This window comes from Pristiophorus japonicus, chromosome 2 (assembly GCF_044704955.1).
Source record: "Pristiophorus japonicus isolate sPriJap1 chromosome 2, sPriJap1.hap1, whole genome shotgun sequence".
NCBI classification, from domain to species: Eukaryota; Metazoa; Chordata; class Chondrichthyes; family Pristiophoridae; genus Pristiophorus; species Pristiophorus japonicus.
The window spans coordinates 46,945,225-46,964,388 of NC_091978.1; the positions used below are offsets into that span (position 1 = coordinate 46,945,225).

Below are 19,164 nucleotides of genomic sequence, written 5' to 3' on the forward strand. Positions count from 1 at the left end.
CTGATTTCAAAGTTTCCACAGTGAAAACGTACTCCAAACTAAGTTAGAATGGAGCAAGTGAAGATTTTTGTAGAACTGAAAAAACCTGTTCTACACATTAAAAAATCAGGCGCAGGTTACAAATTAGGCGTCCAAAACAAGGTGGGGGGGGGGAGGGGAGCGGTGGGGGAGAAGGGAAGTCATTAAATTCTACAATAATTCCTTATTTTTACTTCTACAAATATTATACAAATAAATCCAACCTGAATAAACATTTATAAGCAAAGAAAAGATTAAATAAACCATCTTCCTACCTGTGTGAAAGTGCTTCAGGCAGGGAGAATGCTGCAGTCAGCCTGAGGCGCCCGTTCTTCCCGCGGGGGGGGGGAAGGAGGCGCCCGTTCTTTTCCGCGGGGGGGGAGGAGGCACCCGTTCTTCCCGCGGGGGGGGGGGGAGACAGTGAGAAGGCTGTAAGTGCTGATGGCAATGTGCTTTTATTTAAAAAATGTTCAAAAATTAAACAGCTACTAAGAACTACAAAAATGGCCGAGTGCCAATGTTTTTTTCACACTGCGCGAACGCGTTGCCGGCAGGAAAAAAACTAATTTAACTAGTACCCGCCCCCTCCCACTTACAAAATCGGCGCGAGTGTAGGCTCCGCCCCCCTGGGCGCCACGCCAGGCAGACAAGGAGCTGCAGAACGCTCCAGAATCGCCATTTTTTTTTTTAGGCGCGAAAAACGGGTGCCCAGCTTGGAGGGGCACCCGTTTTTTATCGTGTGGAAACTTGGGCCCAAGGAATGTAAGCATTTAGCCAGGCACTGGCAGCTTCCTGCTACTAGTTTGGAATGCTGACCGGGGATGCAGCCGTTGTGGAAGCGCGCCCATTCTGGCCAGAAATGACCGAAGGTGTGTTTTTGTAGTAAATTGCCACCAGCGCTGAGATAACTGAAGTCTCTTATCTTAGTTGTAACTATTTTTGAGGCAGAGTCTTGATCGTATTTTTCAAAACTGATGGTAACATCCACATCTTAAAAATCGCAGCAGATATCCTTTGCGTGTCCCAGTGGATGGGACAGTGTAGTAACCTGAATGTTTATGCAGTGTGTGGAAGTTAGTCATTTGCTTTTGAGAGTTACAGGAAACCTGAAGCTGAACTTAAACCACCAAACTATGTCTGCAGCACATTTCTGTAGTTAATCGATATGACGTAAATTTAATAAAACATTTAAGTCCCCTGTTTTTTTTTAATTCTTGACTTAGTTTCTACAGTCAGTGCTAAAAATCATTCTCCATGTTATGTGCAGTAGTTAAATTTCCTTTCCCTGTCCAATTGTACTACAGTTATAAATTCCATTTTGTAAATGTACATTTTAACACAGTAGATGAGTCTCAGTACTGATTTAAAAAATGGCTACTAACGAGGAGTGGCAAAATGCAGCAAAGTGTTAAAACGATGGTTGCTTTTCCCCTACAATGTATTTAATCAAATTTAAACATTTTTTAAAAGGGAGTATTCCCTTTGGTAATTTACAAGAGACTAAAATGATTAAATCTGTATTTTCCTTTCTCAATTTTAAAAATTTTTTATTAATGCCATATATTAAAATTGTATTTTGAGGACTAAAGGGAGTGCTATCAAGTAGTTTATCGTTTTCCCTCTTGGTAGCAAGAAGCCTTCCTCAAATGGAAAGAAAGATTTTGCTTTTCAATGAGTTATTTCCAAAATTAGTTGATCAATGCAAATTTTGCTTAACAGGAATTGCATCCACTCTATCTGTAATGTAATTTTGACTCTTCAAATTCTGATAATAGATTGGTTCTGATCAGCTAAATGTTCACTGAGGACAAGTGAATGTAGATTTTTTTTAAAGCAGCTATAATACAAGTCTGTTTTGTAGAATTGCTTTTTTGATAAGGCTGACTGAAAGGGATCCTGTCTCTTTAAAAGGTAAAATGGGTGTGTTGTAATCGCTCTTATCAAATGGCCTCAATGTCTTTCAAGCTGCCAACAATCGTGCAGAGGGGACTGCAGGCACTACCGCCCAAATGGCTGGACTACTGGACAGTGGGATCTCATGGGAGCGGAACTGTATCGGCAATGTCCTGGAGGAAGCAATGAACTGTTTTGCTGAGATGCAGCGGCAGACAGAGGAGAGATTCCGGATGTGGATGGAAAAGTTGACCCGCTTGGACACTGATGAGGACACAAAACAGCAACCGAATCGACAGGAGCCCAAAATGCCAACAAGGGGCACACCAATGCCCCCTCCTACTCAACCCAGCACATTAATGCATCTGTCCAGCAACCATTCAAATCCACAACAGTCATATAACCCTTATGTGAATAACCATCCAAATGCCGACAGTACTCCAGCTTATCAAATGGCTTTCAACAACAATCCGTCAACTGGTTTTCCGGAGAATGGAAACGCCTCTGGTCATGATCTCAATCGCTCAAATCTTTAAACAGTCAGAAATTGAAATCTTATAATTAAACTCCCAGCCAAACTAGTGTTTTTGAGGGGAGATCTTTTAACTAAGATTTCTAAACATCATACATGGGCAGCAATGTAGTTTTTGTACACAATGCAGGAACTTCAGTGGCCAGGTTGTTAATCTCAGAATGACTGCTTGAAATATAGAATTTTAAAGCCAAAAGTCACCGTGATAACTAGAACAACCTACCTCTGATTTTACCTTTGGTCACATAGCAGGGCATTAAAAACTTTTCTAAATGTAACTGTTCAATTGGCATATTGACTTCATTAATAATTAATTATATATTTTTTTTAATTGTTAAAGTTACAATAACAGTTAAATGGAAACTACTTTTACAATTTCAAGTTATTTAATATGTTAAAAACACAATTGTGTTTCAGGTTGGTGCACCCACACACAGTTCTGATTTTGTACATCTGGGCTCATTCTAATTTGCAGGCAGTGACCAGTAAAAGCACAGTATTCACTACCATATCTTGTCTGGCTAATATGTGAGATGGGGCAATACTTGCCAAAAGATGCAGTTACTGATGCCTCATCTTTGCAAGTATCCAAAAAGACTCCCATTCCTCTTTACTGTTTCCTCTTTACCCAGTACATCTCTTACCTATCTCCTCTTTCCTCTTCCAGCTTCCACTTTTTCTGGCTTTTCCCCTATCCCTGCACATCAAAAAACCTCGTTAAGAGTCTTTGTTTTTGAAATTTGGTACTATAGAACCTGCCCTTACGTCTGCTACTACAAGGGTAAGAACTGAAAGTACTGATATAAGATTGAAGCATGTTTATGATGAGACCCCAGTTTCCCCTCTTTACCTGTTTTCACTGCAGATAATGGATAGGCAAAGCCTCTGAAGCCCCCATCACTTGGCACCAGTGCTACTATGTGCTTGTTTGTTTTTCATCTGGACTGCATTTTACATTACTGAACAAATGTAGAAAATAATTCCTCTTGAGGGTGGAACAGTGGAGAAAGACAATCTCTATTTTGACTGCATGCCCTCACAATAACAAATGGGAATTGAACATTGCTCAGTTCAGGATCTGGGACTAACGTTTTTGGGTTGCACCAGCAGAAATGATCAATTTCAAGTCCACTAAGTCAGTGTTAAAAGTGACACTATAGTATTGCCATATCGTGTTTCTTCTAATGCCATGACACTAACTTGCTGCATAGTGGTAGAAACTGAACACTCTACATATTTGTCTCAGGTTTAGAACACATTGACCCAGTCAACTGCACCAATATCTCCACAATACCTTGGTCCAACTTAAGCAATCAAAGTGTCCTTTTGGTGTTGATTGGCCGCTTGAGAAATTATATAATTTGTCTTCAAATGCCCAGTATGATCCATTCCTCTCCCCAACCTGTATTGAATATGGGGCATCATAGGCCATCTCCCCTGCTGGACCAACTGATCGAAGGGAATCAAGCTTTGAACTGTGTCTCCAATCTGCAGACCATATTGTGTTGTTTCCCCACTCGTGCCCTCGATGTGTTGGTTAAACAGTTGGCCAAAGTTGAGGTCTCATTGCCTGGATCTGGATATCTGTGTATACAGTGATTAAAACCAACCAGGAGATTTATGAAATGCTTTCAACCCAATTGAAATGTATTTTAAGTTGGCCAAATATTTATATTGACCTTCAATTTTAGATCATCGTCAAGCAGCAGCAATAGAAATGGAGCTGGTAGAGTAGCTGATTCATGTAAAACTTGAATAAATAAGATTGGATGCAAATAAAGAGAGGCATTTAAAAAAAATAAAGCTTTCCTTTACTAAGACCCATTGCAAACTGAGCTATGGATTTCCAACTTTTAGTTGGCTTGTGGTATGAGGCTGTAAAAGATATAGATTATAATTTTGAGATTTTGTGGATAATGTGCTTGTACTTTAATTACATAATCTCAAAATTAATGATTGCTTGACAAAACTATACATGTTACGATGCAGAATACCCAGGGAATACTTACTTTGCATAGGGATCAAATTTCATGGTGCTCCCGAATACCTTAGTGAATGAGTTAATTGCTTGGGATGGTACTGACCACAAATACCTTGGACTTGATCCCTGGTCTGTGCTGAGATAACTTCTACTTTGAATGGACTTGCAGGTAAGAAATTGAAGACACAAACATTTAAATCATTTAAGTGACAATTGGAAACAGTGATTGAGAGGTTTTTCTAGATGGATGGTCTAAGATCGACCTTTTGCCTTTATCTTGTGATCTCAGCTCGGGCAGAAGTGGGTGTTGCAATTGGCAACACAGCACCCCTAGGCTAAGGGGGAAATGGTCAGCCAGGACTCTTGCTCCTAATTGCTGACCCCTTTTTGAAGTGCACATGTGAATGTCTGGTAATGGCAGGATTAGGCTCCGATGTGATGTCTTCCGAGGGTGCCTAGCCTGCTGAAGTGTACCTTTTAGAATCGCATGTAAGGAATGCCCAACTGGGTGAGGTCCAAGAGGGCTGCCTGTGGACACCTATCCCAGCAGGAATTGGTACTTTCGAGAGAGAAAGAAAAAATTCGGAAAGGAAAACTTTTATTCAAAGGTTGTAAGGGTGAGGGATTAAAAGCTTTCAAAAGGTGTATATATCTTTCAGGATATCGAAATTAAAAATTATTCAGGCCACCACTCCCCCAGTGAAATGGCCGTATTAATATAGTAGATTCACATTATTAGACTATCCTAATGCCAGCACCATGGGTATAACAAAATAAGTATGTGAAGTTGACCCTTTTATACGTCAGTAGGCCTTTGGTGAATGTGTGCCATTCTGTTCAACAGTTACAATTTAAATAACTAAAGGATTAGGCTTAGTTACATTTAGAATCACAATGAAAGCATGGAGCTTCCATAAATGAGTTTTTAAAAAAAACAAGGCATGTTCTTTCAAATACATTCACTGAAGTAACTTGATGTTCAGTATTTCTGTGGTTTATACAAAATGACCACATGTCCAACTGCTTTAGTTTATCCATTGCATGTGCTGATAAACCAAAGTTCAAACTGCCAAAAAAAATCCTCCCTTTTGGCAATTCTTAGATTCAAACATTTTAAAAAAATAATACAGCTGACACAGGCTATCCATAAACTATGTTTAATGTTCATTAATAATACAGAAACATCAGTGTAGATACCTTTCTGGGATATAACATGGCCCTGAATCATGGCCTTGACAACTATGAACTGTGTGCACCAGTCTTGGGAGAAGAAGAGATGAAGGGAAGGAGGCTGCCTGTTATTGGGATTTGGCTTGCCCGTTAGATGTAGGAAATGAGTGAACTCGGGTGGGTTATTTGAGTAGGGTTCCTAGTGGAAGAATTCGTAAATCCCACTGAGAAAAATTTCAGGAGGGAAGGGGATCTTCTGAAAACTGAGTTGTGCTTCTCCTAATTTTAAATTTTATGCTGTTACTCCGCCTCCTAAGTTGCCCTGCCTGTGTTTCATTGTATTGGACATCTGCTATTCCTAAAGTTCACAGGGACAACTTCATGGTGTCGAGCTTTTTTACGGTCTTTGCTGTCAAAGCACTGTATGTGAGTTTGCTGGTGAAACTTTGAACTGCTGTTTAACCAGAATGCTTTGGATGCCAACTATTGATGTTCCAAACGTTTACATGACTGCTACCAACGGTAAGCTGTGTTTTGACTTTTCCATCACCAGAAATCCATCTGTAGTTTTGTCTTCATACAATTTAGGAAAGTTAAAAGTTAATAGGGTATTGTGGTAATCAGTTCAAATGAAACCTCTCCAAAGCCTTTCTTTCTCTCCCCCCCCCCCCCCCCCCCCGCCCCCCAAAAAATGTACAAATGACATGAAGTATCTTCTTTTCAGATTTATTCTTTTTATGAAATCTAAACTTTTTATTTAATCAGAAGTGACTTTTATCTAAACGGCCATGTAAAGTTATTTCATGGGGCAGGCAGTTTTGTCTGATGTACATCCTCCGGAATGGGTTGAATGTACGTTTTAGGAGGTGGAAGCCGTCACTAGTTTTTGTGTATGTGTTGTGTACTAAATTTTAAGCCATTCAGTTACCAGTGATGGAGGGAGGACAGGTACTCCTTAACCCTATCCCTGACTTGACTGCTGTTAAAAGTGACTGGGAACATATCTCCTTTTGATCTACCTGGATTGAATTTTAACCCTTAATTAAATTTGATCCCATGGCCTTTTTCATTGTTGAGCGCTCTTCCTGTTGATAGGCAACCAGAGCTCTTTAATTGTTTTCTATTGTCCCCAGAGTGGTGATGCCTTGGTAGTGGCTCACTGGCTACTTAACTTGCCAAAAGCAGTGCCATGATGACTCCAATCATTCTTTGTAGTTTGTACATTGTTGTCTGCTGTAGTTTTCTTTTGCTCCTTGCTGCAAGCTGTCCAAGCAGAGAGGTTAATAGCTACTGGATTTTCTTTTCATTTGAGAACTTTTTTGCTGGGAGATGGGGTGGGGGGAAACAAAGTAAATTTAGAATTATTTTTTTTGTAGTGCATGATTTATTTTTTAACAGTTGTGACAATATCATGGTTGCTTGGTTGTTTACAGCCCTTTCCCCATTAGTTTGTGCATCAGGGGCTCCCTGATGCTAAACTTAAGACCCAGAATTTATTAGCTGCTGTTCATGGTAAGGATTGTCACACCCCAGTGTGGGGAGAGAAGGTACTGGCTGCATTAGATATCTTCCCTCTTTCTCCTACTCACCAAAGTACAATTGGAAAGTCGCAGAACAATGTCTGCTTAGTTGTTTTGTATGATTCTGTGTTATGGTGTGATATACTGTAACATTATGCTACATGAAAAGTGCCATCACATATGAAGGTTTGTGATGCAAGAAATGATCGAGATGCATTTTCCCCCTTCCCCTCCCCTCCCCAACCCCCCCACCCGGTTCTCCAAGAATTGTTTTAAATTTCATTCTTCCTCTTCTTTGGTTTTGTAGATTTACCAGGAAGTTAGCGATAAAGCAGTCTCTGAAATCTGTGGCTCACTATAAGGATGAATATAAAGTGTCTCCAAAGATATTCTTGAGCAGTTCCTGAAAAAGCAGCTCAACTAGATCAATGGAGGCAGGGTTTCATCTCTTTACTCTGTTATTGAAGCTGCTATTTGCACAGGAACAGTGAGTTATTAGTATTTACACAACTTCTATAGATACTAGTTGTGGACAATATTTACAGTGCAATTTGCTTTAAAAACAATAAACTCTGTTTGTACTAGAGGTGGACACAAGTACCAGAACCTGTGATTTGTATTTCTTTTTAGAGATGGATTTAAACTTGTGCCTTTTTTGTTTGTATTTTGACTATTTTCACATCAAACTTTCAAAGCCTTCAATTCCTTTTGTATTACAGAATTTGAAAGGGTTTTTATTTTGCTCGTCTTTTCAGTTATATTTTTGATATGGCTATTACTAGGAACTGATGGCAGCCCCTGGCCCTAACTACATTCTCATTGTTGATTGACCACTCTTAAGCTCAGAGTTTCGGCATTCCATCAGTTCAAGGAACATAAGAAGTAGGATCAGGAGTAGGCCATACAGCTCTGCCATTCAGTAAGATCATGGCTGAACTTCTAAATCAGAAGCTGAGCTGATTTGTGTTGTGGAATGCTCTTGGGGCGGAAGGTTGCTTCAGAACTAGAAACAAAGTTAGGTGCATATTAAGGCGAGCATCAATATCTTATCTGATCATTATTTTACAATAAGTCTTGCTCCTGAATACATGGGCGACGTAGGTAAAAGATTGCAAAACTAATTTTTACAGATTTGATCCACAGGGAGACACAACAGTGCACCGACCGGTTGTGTTTCACCTCAAACTTAAAGCCTTTAGCTTTTTTAAAAAAATTAAAAAGCCACAAATTGCATTCTTTGTAATGCCACTGACTATGATCAACAGAAAGTGTCCTCATTATCCTGTCCAATATGCCGATTCTTATGCAAGACTTAATGTGAGTGTTGGTAGGCTATTCGACCTGTTCTTGTCCTCATGCACACTTCCATTAGGGGTTTCTGGATAATCAGCCAATTTTTCTCTGTACCAGAGGGTCCTAAGGCCAGTTTTGCCACAGCACAACTACTCGCTGGTTAAACTCCATTGAATCTTCTGTGGAGGTCCAGGGAGGGAAGGAGGGAGGAGTAATCTTGAAACAAGCATCGTTTCCACTTGTCCATGTAAATTGTTAACTATCAAATGGCATTGTGCAACACAAGCTAAAGGAATAGGATATTTCTTAGAAACCTATAATCTATATTTATCTTTAAAGAAGCACAGTTTTTGTGAAAAACCGGGTTGCATGTAGTCATAGAATGTAATTTCAGCCCATTAGGTATGTGTTGATTTTTTTTGTTTGCTTCTACATGAACCACCTAATCTGATCCAACCTTCCTGCTTGCTTTTCCTACTCCTTGATATTCTTTTTCAAGCAACTATCGAATGCCTTCATAGAATGTAAAGACTCTTATCAACAACTGTTTCTGGCAGAGAATTCCACATTCTAATCACTGCCCTGTGTAATTTTTTTGTCACACATTCTCATAATTATTTTTATTATCTTAGATTAGTGCCTTTTTTGTTACCATCTTTCCAGCCAGTGGCAAACAATCCATCACTATCATAACCATGAACTCTCAACTTTCTGAACTTAATGAAAAAAGCCTTAACTTTTCAAATCTCTCTTCATAACTAATTCTCTCCTCCACAATAACATCCGAGTGAATCCACCCTGCACCAGTTCATTGTCTTAAATGTCCTTCCAATGATGGGTGCCTAAAACTGTATGAAATACTGTAACTGTACTCTATCCTTATGTACACATTTAACATTACCTCCTTTATTTTCTATTCTATGGCTCTATGTACAAAACTGAGGATTCCGTTTGCCTTGGATACTTGAACCTCAACTTATATTGATCTATTTATTTGCATTTCTTTACAGAAAATTCCATAGTGTGTTTTTGAAAATTGCATTGAAATGCATCATTGTTCAATTACAAATTAAGTCATTACAAAGAAAATGAAGTCAGGATATTCGCCTACCCTAAACATAGAAGTTTAAAGTGAAGGTACTGCCTCTTTTAAGAATGTTTCCATTTTTCTTCTGCCGCCCCTTCCAGTTTTGTACTAAGACAATTCATTAAATGAAGGAAGGGCTTCCCAAATTTTTTTTTAATTATCCAGCCTCCACTTTAGCTAGATTTTACATCTTGAAGCTTAACCTTAATGGAATATTCCCGTGTAAAATCCTACGGTAGTCACCCTTAAGCATTCCTCATCTAAATACAAACTCTTTTTTTTAAATTACATTTTAGTTGAGTTTAATTTAAAGATGGCTGCCTTCTCAACCCCAAGATATGCTATATCAGTGCCTAATCTCAAGTTGCAGCTCACTAAGATTAAGAAGGATGCCCCTTACTGAATGAAAATTCAGTTCACTTGAATGGCACCAATTTAGTTCAGATGTAGTGCAATTATTTCTGAAATGACTAGGATACTTGTGGTTGGTGTGTAATATTTAAATAGAGAAAAATTGCAACGTCAAACTTTGATCCACGTCATTTTAGTGAGTCAGTAATGGTTTAGATTAACACCTTTGCCTCACCATCACTTGCATTTGTGGAAAGTATATTTGATAGCGTACCTAACAATAGTACTGAGTTTAGGATAACACTCACCTCATTGTTAATGGTTTGCAAAATGTCAGAGAGTAAACCGGTCACTCAACCCATCATAATTTTGGTGTAAACTATGGCTGCTATAGTTTCAGACCCCAGGATTTTGCAAGTTTAATGCAGTGGCCCCCAGTAACTGACATCCAGGATTGTTGCTTGTGTCCACCTTTACTTTCTAGGGAATTGCTGTTGCAACCCCTTACCTACGTTATGTAACAATATTGTTTGCCAAGTACTGTATTGCCAAAAACCCTGTAAAATCCAGAAGTGTAAAATACTGCAACTTCAATGAAAATAAATTGTTCAAAGAGTAAAAACTCCTTTTGGCTTCTTCGCTTTTTGTTTGTACTGATGTTTCCAAGAGTGCAACGCTGTAATGTGCCTGGTGCAATAGTATTTGGTGTGTCACAAACTAGGAAATGAGATGCACCTGAAGACTTGAGTATGCATGGACCTTACTTCCACCTTAAGTTTTGTTTGCTTTAAGCTTGAGCACTGCAGTGGAAATTGCTTGCAAGATTAGTAACTTCTATTAATTTTGTTCCTTTTTGGGAGGGGAGTGCAGCTCAAGTCGTATGTAAAATAGCTAATTCCGGTGCAATTATCAGCATCAAAGAAACCTAGCAGAATCCATAGGAAACAAGACAACCCCTTTGCAAAAGCCTAGATAATGTTTCTGCAATTGGTGAAGAATAAGAGTAACGGCAAGATCCTGCAGCAAATGTTTAAGAGTATGGGTTTTCAAAAATCGACAGGTAAATTACTGCTCCAGTCTCCAGCAAATGGGAACTTTTAGATTCGAAGGCTAAAAAACACCAGTGATTAGTGAAGTGTATTCTGGTACTGGAATTATTCATGTCGTTTTAGTGCTCTGTAAAGCTGTGTGCATTTTGCAGCTTCCCCTTCCCAGTGGCTGATCATATCCGAATCCTAACAAGAAAGCAGTGGCTACAGGTAGATGCAGTAATCCTTATATTTGCTTGCCCTGGGTAGTTGAGCTAATAAGGATTTGGATATAATTGCTCAATGTTTACTGATTAACCCAAGTCTTACATTTTTATTTGATCCATTTTGAGTTTGTCATTACCCTGGGCAAGCGTTCTGCTCATAAGCCTTTAGCAGTGCTGTTCATGAACTGGCTGCTGGGAACTGCACAAGTACTTTTCTCCCACTCTCCACCATTTCTTCCCCCCCCCCCCCTCCGTCTTCCAATCAGCAGCACAGTGGAAACGGAAGATTTTCTGTGGGGATGCAGTGACCGGAACCTGTCAAACCATGACTATGTGGCTGTTTCCCTCATTTTTAATTCTCTTAGCTCCTTCCGTTTAGGGCAGTGACCTCGATGAGCACTCGCAAGGAAGGTGGCTATTCCCTCTGGCTCTGTGTCAAGTGCAATAATTCAACTCTGCTGTTGGGTTGAGATGCATTCCCTCTAATTCCTCCTGAAATTTTTCAGACATTGTTTTGTATGGACTAATTAACCAGATTTAATTTATCCCCACTCTGAAGACTGATCTTTGCACCAACAGGATTTATGACTGAGCTCAGCCACATAGAGGGCTAAAGGGTATTTTTGCAGTTGAGATGTTAAAAGAACTTTTATTTATAGGTTAGACCGTCTCCCACAAGTGCGATAAATCTATATCATGTGTAAGAGGGGGTAGAAGTGGAGGCCTCTTTCAGAAGATGCAGCACATGAACCATTGATTTTTTACAACTGTGAACTCTAGCTTTCTATTGCTGTGACCGAACAAATTACAGTAAAAGTGTGAGGTCAAGAGCCAAAAGCAAAAGTACATTTATTGTTCATTGTAAAATGAGAAGCACCAAAACATGCAAGAAGCAATGTTTTTTTTAAACAGCATCTGCTATAGCAACTGGCACAAATCATTGTAAAAATGATAAAAGTTCCTTGAAATGAAGCATTTAATTGACTTTTAGATCCACCCCTGTATGGGAACATTTGTCCAAGAAGTTATGTAGAAAGAGGTTTCTTGACATTTCATTTCAGTATTGGCTCAGTGAACCCTCTACCTTTCCTCTGTCACATTAGCATTGATATTCTCAAGGAGACCAGTTTATCAACCTTTATTCTTGCAGTCTATCACTTGGCTTATTACTGTGAAATCACTTGTACAAGTTAGACCTCTATATAGGTCACTAAAATTGTCATTTTAGATAATCATGAAAATTGTATCAGCATAGGAGCTTCACTGCTATGTTTATTGAACATATATACCATTATTGGATTATATTCTTGCACAATCTTTTAAAAACATAAATTCACTTTGAAAGAACACCCTTTGAACAAACAGAACAGTGATTATTTTGGGTGCCATGTTTTCATTTGAAGGGAATCTGGTTCCTATGAAGTGACAGAGAGCTGAAAATATTGATTAAAAGCACAGTGCACTTTACATTTACAAAAGCTGTTGTATCTGAATGGCTAGCTAATTTCTGACAATGTGCTTAATGTGAAAGCCTCTGAGCTGCACCACAAAACCCTGAAGCAAATAGGCTTCCCCCGCCGCCCCCCCCACCCCCCATTTCCAACCCTGGTAAAGAGCATTTTAATGCCTGGTACGCTGTTCAGAATACCATAGTCCTTTCCCTTGTAGTGATCTGCATTAAAGCAGTACGTTTTTTAAGCTCAGCGACGTGTTGTTTGGTAACACTGAAGATGCAGGACCACAGCTACAGAAATAACCAGATGTGCCTATACTTTCTGAATCTGAAGACTGGAAATATTTGCCAAACATGTTTTAAAGGGTAGGTGCTAAAGTATTTATATTTGCATGTATGTACTACTGATGAATGTTGCATGTCATTAAGTGTCTGTTCTATGTATTAATTGCCCTTGTATAAATATTGACTGCAAAAAAAATGGAACTCAGTTGGTCAGTATTAATTTGCTTAGTTCTGCACCAATACTGGATGTGATTATTTGTTGGACTACATAATCTTACAGTTTGCAGCATCGCAACATACAATGTATATTTGCATTATTTTTCTAAAGTTTTAAACTTAAGTGGCTCAAACAAGCAGTTTGGTCCTGATAAGTGCATAACTAGTCCCCCCAGAAATTTTGTGCATGATCAGTACTTGGGTTGCAGTAAGAACGAAAGGGAATGCTACATGGGAATTAAGCTTGGATCAGATATGCATTTTGTTTTTCTAGCTTGTTCATAAACCAAATTGTCTCTTCCTGTTTATGTAAAGTTCATGTATTTTATGATGCACTGTGCATTACCACACTTTCGGCAAATTTTATTTATAATCAAGTATTTTCTGTTGATTTAAGAATCTCCACAGTGAAAATACCCAATTATATTTTTTATAGTGAAATTATTTGGATCCTTTATTTTTAAAAAGCCCACTGGATTGATTCCTGTTACAAAGTAGATGTGTGCCAACACTAGATGAGGATTGGTTCAGAATCTGCTGTACTACCCACCCATGATTGATTAGCCTGCTTCCTAGGCTCACAAATGGAGAATGGCCACTGAGGCGAGGTACCAAAGAGCTGCTAGTGCCCTTGAAACTATCTTCTCAGGAGTCGCTTCTTTTAGAAGTTGGGTGAAATGAGAGGGGCAAGTAAAGCTAATTCTAAGCATGAATTCACTACCATATGCATTGTTGCTTGGTACATTGCACAAAATATTTTCTTTTCGATCTGATCCTGTTTTTCAGCCCATAGTAATTATGTTGAACAAAATTGCATGTTTGTGTTTGCAGTCTTTGTAGGACCATCTGTGAATACTAAATTTAGTCTGTTGCAACGCTGTACCATTCCCATAAACTCCCTTGCTGATGTGACTCAACTTTTACATTTAATTAATTGATTCAGTTCTGTTAATCCTGTGCCGATTAGTATAGTCCTGCTGTATGTAAACCCATCTTCACTCTAAACAGTCCTACCTTCGAACAGTCTTCTGACCTACATTGCGGTGAGGTAGATTAGAGTATAATGGGAAACGAGATATCCATGCCATTTGAAATAAGCCCCTCACTGGTTATTAGATCTAAACTGTATATTCATGAAAGGCTGGTGGCACTTTATAGATTTTAGATAATTACCCCTCTTGTCTAAATGATGCCGATCAGCAAAAAGGTACAGAATTCACCAAGAAAATGTACCGTCAGATAAATGTGGACAGTACTGTATGTATCATAAGATTATATGATCTGGTGTGACTAGGATCTGATAGTTTCATCAGTGTCCATCAGATCCATTCTTCTGATTGAGTGGCTATTGCCTCGTTCTTTCCTCTTTCCACTTCCCGAAAAATTGGTTTCTAGAATGTGTTTACTATGGGTTTTTTCATTTGAGTCAGACTAATAACTTAGTTGGTCATTTGTGATGTAATGGGCCATCAAAATGCTTCTCTCGTTCTGTTAACTCAAAATACCCTCAAATTATGTTGTTGTAGTGAAAATTGTTAAAGTTTGCTTTAAATACTTCATTCTGGTTAAAAAAACATCATTTCATCTGAATTTACGATGATCAAGTATGGAGGTAAAAATGAACAGAAAGCTCAGGTGGGAATTTATCGCGGTCACTCGATTGTATCAGCCCTCTGCAAAAACCATTGTACTTAAGTTGGGGTTTTCCTTTACCAACTTATTAATGCATTGAACATTACTCCAGTTGGTTAATTCTACCACTAATTTATATGTGTGATAAATTAATGTTTCATATTTCATAACAATCATTAATGGCTATGCTAAGCTTTGTCAACAACACTTGGCCACCAAGTAATGTTGAGTGGTGCAATCTGTTTTAAAGCCTTTATGTTTGTGTGCCCACGCGAACCTTCAAATATTTTTTCTTAGTACATAAAATGAAAGGATACATGCTACACAGGTATATTAAACAATTCCGGTGCAATTGGGTATGTACTGCAACATAAATGATGTGTATAAAGTTAGCTGACTTTGAAAGGAAGTGTAGTGAGAAGTTTGCTGTGTTTTTAAAACTGGGTGCTTACGTGTCTCCCCTTCCTATTATCCTCCATCCACAATCTCCCTGTGGTGCACACTACCAGTGTACAGGTGGGAGATCTGCTTCTCAAGCTGTGTCCCATTGCTGCTCTTTACTGATTACTGGAAAGAATCTATTTCTTCCCCCACCTACCCCCCCCCCCCTTTCCCCCACTTCCCAGAAGGCCCACTGAAATTGGCAACTCCACCAGATAGGTGAATGGGAGGGCGAATGCTGTCGTGGTGCAGTGTATTGCTGCTCCAACACACTCTGTTGTCTGATTTTCAAATGAAATTTCTCATAGTAAAAGGTGGTGATTAGTGAAGAGAAACCCTCCCTTTGTTTAACTGCCAGACAAGATTATTTTCAATGGTAGAAACAAAGCCACTCATGTTCCTAGTTTGTCTGCCAGAGTTCAGCATCACAATCATCTTTTATTTACACATATTCCAAGGAATACTGCATGTGCAGTTGCACTATTGATGTAGTTCTCGAACCATGACATTGTATCACAGTGCATTTAGCAGTGAACCAGTTAAATGGTGAGTAATAAGCACCCAAGAGTCACTTACAAAGCAGAAATCCCATCTCAGTGTTCAGCTGATCACCTAAACTGCAGGAATGAAATTTAAGCATTTGATCTATCATCTAATTGGCAAGATGATATTACTGCTTTGAAAGCCCTATTGTGTACCTATTTGTAATATTTACCGTGGAGCTTGTGGGGCATTTGTCAGCTATGGGTAGACGTCTAGACATCATCTAGTGCTCTCTGTAGTTTCATACATAATGATGTTCACACTGTATAATTACTTTTATAGTGCTTACAGTTTTTGATTTGGTAATCCACAAATTATTAGCAGGAAATAACAGATAGATTAAATATTGGCTAGTGTTGTGTTTAGTTAATACCACCCAAGTCCTTTTTGAATATTTTCACATAGGAGAGTCTCTGTTTTTAGTGGTCAATAAAAGTCCCTCTCCATACTAGTACTTTTTATGTGCTTATCTCTTAAACAAAACAGATTTCTAATGCAAGAAGGATTGCCTTCCTCACACTCAACACTCAATTATCTTCACTCCTAAAACCATCAATTACACAGTGTCTTACTCCTCTCCCTTTTCTGCACATACCATTTTTGGAGGTACCTGTATCATCACATTTCTGTTGCTGCTGTGATTCGTTTCCATATATCTGCAGGGATCAAAATACTTGTAAAATCGTTCTTCCAGAAGACGACATGCCAAGGAAAGTATAGTTTTTTGTGACTGTTTGAGATTATTAATATAATTTCTACTTTCTTCAAACATTTTTTCTTCCTCCAAAATATATATATATTTAAAATATTTCTAATTGGGAGAAGGGTGAGACTTTTTAACTTTACTCCGAACTCCTATTCAAGGATTTCAATTTCTCATGTTTCAAAATCCACCAGATTAATAGGAGTTTTACCAGGTGATTAATTGTTCAATTAGTCAGGGCTGAAGAAGTGAGAATCTTCTTAAAGTCCTTCTCTATAGAAATTCTCACATTGTTTGAAAGGTATTCTTCATCCAAAGCTATCATATAATTAACCTAAAACAGAATTCTGCACTGGACAACCATGAGGTCTATGAATCTCGACATCTCAAGTCTCTGGGACACAAATGAGAGAATCACAGGCTAAAGGATATGGGGATAGTGCAGGCAAGTGGAGTTGAGATAGAAGATCAGCCATGATCTCATTGAATGGTGGAGCAGGCTCGAGGGGCCAAATAGTCTACTCCTGCACCTATTATGTTCTTATGTTGTGTTCTAAGTAGGCCTGATTGTTTAGCTAGCATCAGAAGTATCAACATATATGCACTTTTCTCATCCATCCTCATGAAAATGAGAAATTAAACCAATGGGTAACCTGTTATTTGGCTCATGCCTATAATGTAAGCTTGTATCAGGCTTAAGTTAATGCCTGATGCTAGCACATTTCACACCAGCCTGCCTTGATGAATGTTGTAAAGGATCGACATTAGGAACCAACCATTAGCTATTCCCCTATGTGATTGCTACATTGTGGATTTGAAGGGTACTTTACTAGCAAGTTCTAAAAATGGAGATGTAGGTTATAAAATGTAGTGTCAAAATTTGTGACTCGATGTTAATTTGTGAGAAATATAAAATGGAAAAAATTAGGTTACATCCAGTATCTAAGGGCAGATTGAATATGTTCCAGATGTGGAATAATTTACAACAGGTACTTATAAACCAATCTGGAATATGTAATGCCTGATGGAATCCAATTATTGAAGGTAGTCAAGTGAAAGGTCTTTGAGAATAGTGATATCAGAGGTTGAAGAGGGATAAATCTTGCTTAAAGTAACAATACAGAGTAAATTAAGCAAGTTATCACTTTAATTTTCAGCAAGTTATACATTATTCAGGCAGCACAGAAAAGATGTGTGGACTAGAATATGGTGGAACGTATTTTATATATGCACTTTTTACTGCAGCCTTGAATAAAAATCTGAATTGGAGGAGGGTGGCGGAGTTCCCTCTGCTGCAGAGACCCTGGATCCTAAACTCCTTTCCTGGAGTTTTCACACAACATGCTGAAATAACTTGGTCTCCTTATGTTAAAAAGACCCTCTCCAAACTGAGCACACTACAGTCCACTGAACCATTTGTAAACCACTTGGACCTAAATATAGTCTTTGTCCCCTCACTAACATTTATTGAAAGTGTATCAGACATTCTAGAGGCGATATTTCATCCAACTGCAGGTCTTTGTGATATCCAGCAAAGTGGAAACTTACCCCAATTACACTCTACAAGTGACTTCTTCCTCAGAGTGTTGGTGACAGCTAGATGCTTTCCAGCCCAGCTTTTCTGAACCTGGCCCACCTGTATAGTCGAAGTGTTCTTCCCACATTTTTATTAAATCATCTGCCCTTGGCTTATTTCAGATTCTTCTTCCTTGGTATGTTGGCCAGAGTACGCTGACTTCAGATGGGGGCTGTGTTTTGCACGAGTTCTTTCCTCTCTTCCCATTCAATTCAGAATTTTGTTTTGAAATGTTCAGATTGTGCTGCAGATACGCAAGATGTAGATTCATGCCCTTGCCACACAGTGAGTTTTCCAATCTCAGCTGTGCTGTTGTGGTTGGAGGAAGTACTGAATAGAAGGTAGAGAGAGGTATTGTAGCCCTGATCTGCTTGGTCACCTTATAATATCTCACCGTAGAGCGATGGGTGTAGGCATGTCTTTACGTCGCCCTCTTCACTGGAGACGGAGGGCATGAGAGTGTTCCAATGGAAAATGGGAAAAGACTAACTTCAAAATAAAACTGCCCTGTATTATGTGCTCAAATACAGATTTATCGGCTCAGAAACTGCAGACTTCTGCTTTAGCTGAACTTTTGTACAGTTTTCTCCAGTCAACATTGATTAAGATTTTATTTTTGAAAATGTTTTAGTGGGGTATTAAGTTTAGATTGTACCAAGAATAGCCAAGCGTCCAGCCCTGTCACAAAGTGCCTATCTGAAAATAACATGTAAACTCGTCAACCTTCAGTGTTCCACGATCTACCTGCAATCAGGTTGCCCTTTTGGCTCAACAAAGAAAATGTCATCTGGGATGTGGTCTTCCAAAATCAACAGTGTTATGTTCTATTGCATGTTACCTTGTACGAGACATGCTTAGTGGTGCAGGATAGTTCGCTGCTCTTGTCCTAATTTCTTCCTCTTTCCCTCCCCACAAATGGTATTGCGAGATGTATTTTGACTTGGAACTGGTTAAGTTTTACCATTAGAGTTTGAGTTCAAGACTAGAATTCAATCTGGCTTCCTCACACAGGAGTACCAGCTAATGCCACCCTCCTTGCCATTTCATATCTTTGACGCAAATATACGGGCAAGATGTGTGGCAACACATACTGAGGTGCAGTATGAAGGGTATGCAAAGCAGTCACTACCAAATGTATCTTAGTGCTTTGCATCTTAGTGCATTATTGCTTTTTAGATTAATCTCATAAGTAGAAAAGAGTAACTGAGGCTGTGT

General features: G+C 38.9%; 1 protein-coding gene across 5 annotated transcripts in view; it reads left to right on the top strand.

Annotated features, from left to right (window-relative positions):
* The window catches only part of ark2n (arkadia (rnf111) N-terminal like PKA signaling regulator 2n), a 95,886-nt gene that overhangs the window by 57,795 nt on the left and 18,927 nt on the right, over positions 1-19,164 (top strand). The window contains exon 4 of one of the 5 annotated variants that reach the window (XM_070866933.1): positions 1,984-6,273. The exons of the other annotated variants lie outside the window; for them this stretch is intronic. Coding sequence (XP_070723034.1) covers positions 1,984-2,447 — 464 coding nt within the window. The 3' untranslated portion in view covers positions 2,448-6,273. Of the gene's footprint in view, positions 1-1,983; positions 6,274-19,164 lie in introns of those variants that run through there. 5 annotated transcript variants of the gene reach the window in all.